At 49.9% G+C, this 7,005-nt stretch overlaps 1 protein-coding gene across 2 annotated transcripts in view; it reads left to right on the forward strand.

The window, feature by feature from the left end:
- Positions 1-7,005, forward strand: part of ALOXE3 (arachidonate lipoxygenase 3) — a 32,356-nt gene that overhangs the window by 20,603 nt on the left and 4,748 nt on the right. For both annotated transcript variants that reach the window (XM_011994517.1, XM_011994518.1), the window contains exons 14-15: positions 3,550-3,650; positions 4,236-4,406. In XM_011994517.1, coding sequence (XP_011849907.1) covers positions 3,550-3,650; positions 4,236-4,406 — 272 coding nt within the window. The remainder of the gene's footprint in view (positions 1-3,549; positions 3,651-4,235; positions 4,407-7,005) is intronic.

Raw genomic sequence — 7,005 nt, forward strand, 5'->3', positions numbered from 1 at the left:
CAGGTTGGAGTGCAATGGCACGATTTCGGCTCACTGCAACCTATGCCTCCCGGATTCACACTATTCTCCTGTCTCAGCCTCCAGAGTAGCTGGGATCACAGGTGCCTGCCACCACGCCCGGCTAATTTTTTGCATTTTTAGTAGAGATGGGGTTTCACTGTGTTAGCCAGGATGGTCTCAATCTACTGACCTCGTGATCTGCCTGCCTCGGCCTCCCAAAGTGCCGGGATTACAGGTGTGAACCACCACGCCTGGCCCGAGACAGAGTCTTACTTTGTCACCCAGGCTGGAGTGTGGAGGCACGATCTCGGCTTATTGCAACCTCCGACTCTTGGGTTCAAGAGATTCTGCTGCCTCAGTCTCCCAAGTAGCTGGGATTACAGGCGCCTGCCACCATGCCTGGCTAATTTTTGTATTTTTAGTAGAGACGCGGTTTCGCCATGTTGGACAGGCTTGTCTTGAACTCCTGACCTCAGGTGATCAGCTCACCTGGGTCTCCCAAAGTACTGGAATTACAGACATGAGCCACCGCACCTGGCCTTGGAGTTTTTAAAGGGTGACCCTTCCCTGTGTTTTGCAAACCTGCTATTAATCATGATCAGTGCTGATCCTGACACCGCCTCCCTCCTTGGGCAGGTATTTCATATTTGGGGCTGTCTATTTCCTACTTAAGACCCAAAGGGGGATCTAATTACTGTTAATTCAACTCTCCTATCTTACCTGATTACATTTGTCTCTGATTTAATGCATCAGAACACTCTTCAGATTGACAACAGCTCTTCCAACGAGTACAAACCTATTCCAGATTCATATACGGTATTTAAAGGCAAAACACACTCATTAACCTCAGTCAGTCTGAGGTTAATTCAACTCTCCTATCTTACTTTATTACATTTTTCTCCGATTTAACGCATCAGAACTTTCTTCAGATTGACAACAGCTCTTCCAATGAGTACAAACTTATTCTAGATTCACATACAGTATTTAAAAAGGAAAAACACTCGTTAACCTCCACCTCTCCAAGCGATTCTCCTGTCTCAGCCTCCTGAGTAGCTGCGACTACAGTCGCACGCTACCACGCCCAGATAATTTTTGTGTTTTTAGTAGAGATGGGGTTTCTGTCACCATATTGGTCAGGTTCCATATTCCAATGGGGGAAAAATAGGCAATATGAACTACAGAAAAATTCCTATAGATGGTCCCCTTCTTTGTTTTTATTTTTTTGTTGTTTTTGCTTTTGTTTTCGTTTTTTTGAGACAGGGTCTTGCTCTGTTGCTCAGGCTGGTCTCAAACTCCTGGGCTCAATTGATTCTCCTGTCTCAGCCTTCCAAGTAGCTGACACTACAGGTGCGTCCGCCTGCTTTACTTTTTTGTTCTCAGCCTCCGAGTTTAGAGACTCAACCAGGAACAGAACATTCAGAAAACTCCCACACACTCCCAGGCAGATGTCTGGTTTTTCCTCCGAACCTCTCTGTTCTGTTGCATCAGCCTCTGTCCAGTCAGCCTGACTCTAAACCTTAGTTCTCTTTGACTCATGTTCCCGTCTCTTCCTAAATCCAGTTAGGTGGCTGATGCCTATTGTCACCACCCTAGTCGTATTCTTCCTCATAGTGCTCTGGAATTGTGGCAGCTGCTTCTCAACCAGTCCCACCTCTCCCAGCCTCTCGCTGCTTGCCCGCCAAGCCTGCAGGGCCACCACCCTGCTAATCCTCTGAAATACTGCCCAGGAACCACGTGGCCCTGCACACCGCTGCAGCCTCACCTCCAATTAGGTCCCCTCCCTGTTCCCTCCCCCTGCTAATACCCCATGCCTTCCCACTCTGGCTTTTTTTTTTTTTCTTTTGAGACCAGGTCTCACTTTGTCGCTCAGACTGGAGTGCAGTGGCATGATCACAGTTCACTGCAGCCTTGACCTCCTAGGCTCAAGTGATCCCCATGCCTCAGCCTCCCTGGTAGCTGGGACTACAGGCACGCACCACCACATCACTGCATCCAGTTACCTTTTTAAAAAATGTTTTTGTAGAGACAAGGTCTTGCTATGTTGCCCAGGCTGGTCTCAAACTCCTGGGCTTGAGCGATCCTCCCACCTCTGCTTCCCATGCTCTGGCTTCTTACCCTCTCATGCATTCCTTCATTCGACCAATAATTACCAGGCTCTTGGTATTTATTAAGTATTGTTCTAGGTGCTGAGGTTTAGTAGTGAAAAAGACAAAAATCCTGGCTTTAGTGGAGCTTAACATTCTTTTGGAGAAAGAAAGAGAGAATCAACAAACAAATATCAGGTGGTTATGAATGCTAAGAGGAAAACTGAAACAGCATCAGGGTATATAGTGTGTCAAGGTAAAAAGATCATTTCAGGGAGGTGGTCAGGGCAGGCCTGTCAGGAGCTGATGCATTAGTAGAGGCCTGAAGGAAGTACAGGTGCTAGTTCTGAGGATAATTGGGGCAAGAGTAGCAGGCAGAGGCATAGTAAGTGTGCAGGCCCTGAGTTCTGAATGTGCTGGTGCATTTGAGAACTATCAGGAAGGCCTGTGTGGCTGGAGTCAAATAAGTGAACAGCCAGGAAGGAAATGAAGTGGGAGAAGGGGCTGGGGCCAGATCAAGTAGGGCCGTGACAAGGTGAGTGGGATGGGAAGCCCTCCGAGGGTTTTAGCGAAGGGTGACGTAATCTGATGGGCATTTGTTCTTGCCAGTGTGCAGTGTGAGGTGGTGTAGATGCTTAGGTGGGGACGTCAGGTAAGCCACTGCAGAGTAATGCCCATGGCTGAATCTGGAGCTCAGGAGCCAGGCAAAGCCAGAGATGGGAATTTGGGAGTTGTTGGCGAGTGGGAGGTAGTTAGAGCCATGGACTTGGGTGAGATGAGTGAGGCACAGAGCGAATGGACCAAGGGCTGAGCCTTGGAGCTCTCCCCTCTCTAGCCCTGAAGTGCTTTTCTGTGTTGTCTTTTTTTCCATTCAAGGCTCATCCATCTTTCAACTCACAAGGCCCCTCTTGTCTTCCAGGAGGCCTCCACTAACCACTCTGCTCCTGGTGCCCCTTTCTGCCTTGCCTGCCCTCTCCTCAAAGAGCCAAGCTCTGGCCTTAGAAGCTTCCTTCTGCTTCTGTTACTATGAGCTTTTGAGTAACATGCCCTGTGCATCGGTCTCTGCTGCTAAGCCCAGCAAAGGATGGTTGGATACTGGGTGCTTGAACAAATCTTGGTGAACTGGGTAGGATTAAATCACTACGTCCTAATAGGGGCTGCAGAGGGCAGTGCCTTGGAAGTCAGGGAGAGGCAGCTGGGCACTTGGGCTTGAAGCTGGCTCTGTTATTGGCCCTGCCTGCCGGGGATTTTCTGGCCAGATCCCGGCGCCCATCTTCTATCCTGATCCACTTCAGAGGCCACAAACCTTGGTGATGGCCATCCCTAACTTCAGCCCAATAAGACAGTCGTGTCTTGGTGTTCCTTACTTCCTCACTTTCCCCCTGTGGTGAGCCCCAGTCCTGAGCTGGCCCTAGGAATCCAGTACCTTCCATCCACACCCTCTACCCTTCCTTCCCACACCCAGGCTTCCCAAGCCGGCTGTGCACCCCAGGAGAGATGGTGAAGTTCCTCACTGCAATCATCTTCAATTGCTCTGCCCAGCACGCTGCTGTCAACAGTGGGCAGGTGAGGCTACGAAGGGCAGGCCTGGGGACACCAGGTCTTAACAATGGACTTGAGGCCTGAATTCGGGTTGAGAGCTTGGGTGGGTCAGGGCTGGGGTGGGTTTATGATTGGGCTTGGGGTTGGAGTGGCAGCTGAGTGGGGTGAAGGCTGGTATTGGGTGATGACTGGGTGGAGCTGTGTCCAAGGTCGCAATGGTGACTCAAGTGGATGTTAATTTGGGAGTAGAACTTAGGGGCTCCTCTCATGGTTAGAACCCAGACAGGTGGAGTAGCAGGTTGCTCTGTATGGCATGCCAGTCCAAGGCCCTTTTCTAGGATTACCTCTATTCTGGGGCCACCTCCTACCCTAGTGACTCACCCCACCCAGTCCTGGAACACTGGGTAGGGAGTGACAAGGAGTAAGCTGGCTTCCTGCCCCACTTCTGGGACTTTCCACTCCCTACCGCTTCCTCTCTTGCCTTTCCATGATCCCCTCATTTCCCAACAATCACCTCTCGGATGGTAGAGGTGGGATCAGGGATGATGAAGAGGGAGGTGATACTCTCCTTCTGGCCAGCTGACCCAACTGGGATGGGGGGCTCCACAGCATGACTTTGGGGCCTGGATGCCCAATGCTCCATCGTCCATGAGGCAGCCTCCACCCCAGACCAAGGGGACCACCACCCTGAAGACTTACCTAGACACCCTCCCGGAAGTGAACATCAGCTGTAACAACCTCCTCCTCTTCTGGTTGGTTAGCCAAGAGCCCAAGGACCAGGTGCGTATATCGGGTGTTGAGGGGAGTAGGGTTCTTGAGGGCCACCAGTGGGGGTGGTGGTGGCTTTGTCTGGGGGTTTGAGGACTGACCAGTGGGATTTATGTTCACTGCAGAACTGCCTTGGGTTCTTCAGTTTCTTCAGAAAATGATAATCCCAAAAGACATAGACTGAAGCAAATACCAGTTTAGTTACCAGTCTGCCCATCTGCCCATTTGTCCGACTGTTCATCCATCATCTACTCATGTGTTAATGCAAACATTCAACAAACGTTTGTTGGATACCTCCTATGTGTCCACACAGCACTGGGCACCCGGTCTATAACGCTGAATGAGACCTTCCTGCCTTCAAGAAGCCTGTGGTCTAGCTGAGGAGACATACAGGTCAATGAAAAAGGGCACCACCGTGTCGCAGGAGTTACTTATATGTTAATTTCTCCATTCAACACACACTTCCTGAGTACCAGTGGTGACCCAGACCCTGTTATGGGCAGCTATGGACCTTGTCCTTGTGAGCTTACAGTCCAGTGATAGAAGTAAGGACAGGGCCCTGGGGAACCTAAATGGGTCTGGGGGAACCCAGAAAAGCCTCTTGGAGAAAGTGACATCTAACCTGAAACCTGCAGGACAAGTAGGAGTTGGACAGAGAGGAGGAGCAGGGTTCTTTTTTAGGGAGGGGGAAGGACAGGACCAAGGAGTAGAGGTGAGAAATAACTGGTGTATTTGTAGGATTCCATCACAAATGGAAATAGCAGAGCGGAGAGGAAGGTAGGGCTTTGTCTGCACAGTATTCATTTAGAAGACAAAGCAGAGCCAATCAAGGCTTCCCCGCCGCCCCCCTAGACAGAGTCTTGCTCTGTCACCCAGGCTGGAATGCAATGGTATAATCTCAGCTTACTGCAACCTCCGCCTCCCAGGTTCAAGCGATTCTTCTGCCTCAGCCTCCTGAGTAGCTGGGACTACAGGCACCTGCCACTGTGCCCAGCTAATTTTTGTATTTTTAGTAGAGACAGGGTTTCACCATGTTGGCCAGGCTGTTCTCAAACTCCTGACCTCGTGATCCACCCGCCTTGGCCTCCCAAAGTGCTGGGATTACAGGCGTGAGCCACTGCGCCCGGCCGCCAATCAAGACTTTTAAGCCTCAGGCCCAGTGGTTAAATCCTCTTTAGCAAGGGTGCTCCTGTGGCTGTGTGAATGGATGCAACGGGCAACTTCGGAGGTAAGGGGCTAGGGAGGAGCCAATATCTGAGTTTAGGCCAGCCAAGTAGCCCTTTATCACTGGTTCCCATCATCTTTGTTTTCACCCAGCCGTCTTGCACACAAGCTCTCTGACAACTGAATATCCTTATTTCTCGCGCTTGACTCCCTTTGGTGCTAGAAAGATTCCAGATGTTGCTGGGCACAGTGGCTCGTGCCTGCAATCCCAGCACTTTGGGAGGCTGAGGCCGGTGGATTGCTTGCGCCTAGGAATCCAAGAGCAGCCTAGGAAACATGGTGAAACCCTGTCTCTACCCAAAACACAAAAATTAACTGGGCATGTTAGTGTGTGCCTGTGATCCCAGCTACTTGGTGGGGGCTAAGGTGGGAGGATCACTTGAGCCCAGGAGGTCAAAATGCAGTGAGCCATGTTCACGCCACTGCACGCCAGCCTGGGTGACCAAAAAAAAAAAAAAAAAAAAAAGCTTGGCACTGTGCTGGCATACAAATGTTCCATAAATGGTAGTTCCACTTCACAGGGGAGAAAACTGAAGTTCAGGGAGATTCAGCAATTTGTTCAGCAGTGCAGAGCTAGTAAGTAGGCTTTGAATCCAGTGTCATATTTCTGTCTTCTGCTTTGTTTTCTCTTTCTTTCTTTGGTGTGTGTGTGTTCTGTTTTTTTTTTTTTGATGGCTACACTACAGTTTTAGAAATCAAGTATTGAGCCAGGTGCAATGGCACGGGCCTGTAGTCCCAGCTACTCAGGAGGCTGCAGTGAGAGGATTCCTAGAGGCTAGGAGTTCAGGGCTGCAGTGTGCCGTGATCATGCCTTGAACAGCCACTGCACTTTAGCCTGGGCCACATAGCAAGACCTCATCTTTAAGTAAGAAAAGAAGGAAAAAAAGAAATTAGATGTCAATCTGATTTTAAAAACATAAAACTTGTTATTTGAAAAAAAAATACAATAAAAAATCTGTAGACATATTTATTTTTTCTTAAGATTCTCTGGATCAGAAATTTAGGCAGGGCTAGGCTGGGTGGTTCACAGGGTACCGGCTAGGGTGAAACACTTGGATACAATCAGCTGGTGACTGGGCTGGGCTGGAAGCTCCCAGAAGGCTTTGCTCACATGTCTGGGGCCTCAGTGCTCCTGTGTGTGGTCTTTTCTCTCTCTGCATATGCTGTCTTATCCCCCAGGACTCTCCAAGGGGTCTCTCTCCAGCAGGATAGTTGGACTTCCTCATAGCACAGTGGCTGGCTTCCAAGATTGAAACCAAGCTTTCAGATTTCTTCAAGTCTAGGCCCAGAAGTGGCAGACTGTCACTTGTAGCACTATTTTTTTGCCTGCTTGCCTGCCTGCCTGCCTTCCTTCCTTCTTTCGCTTCCTTCCTTCCTTCCTTCCTTC

This window comes from Mandrillus leucophaeus, unplaced genomic scaffold (assembly GCF_000951045.1).
Source record: "Mandrillus leucophaeus isolate KB7577 unplaced genomic scaffold, Mleu.le_1.0 Scaffold46, whole genome shotgun sequence".
Classification (NCBI taxonomy): Eukaryota; Metazoa; Chordata; class Mammalia; order Primates; family Cercopithecidae; genus Mandrillus; species Mandrillus leucophaeus.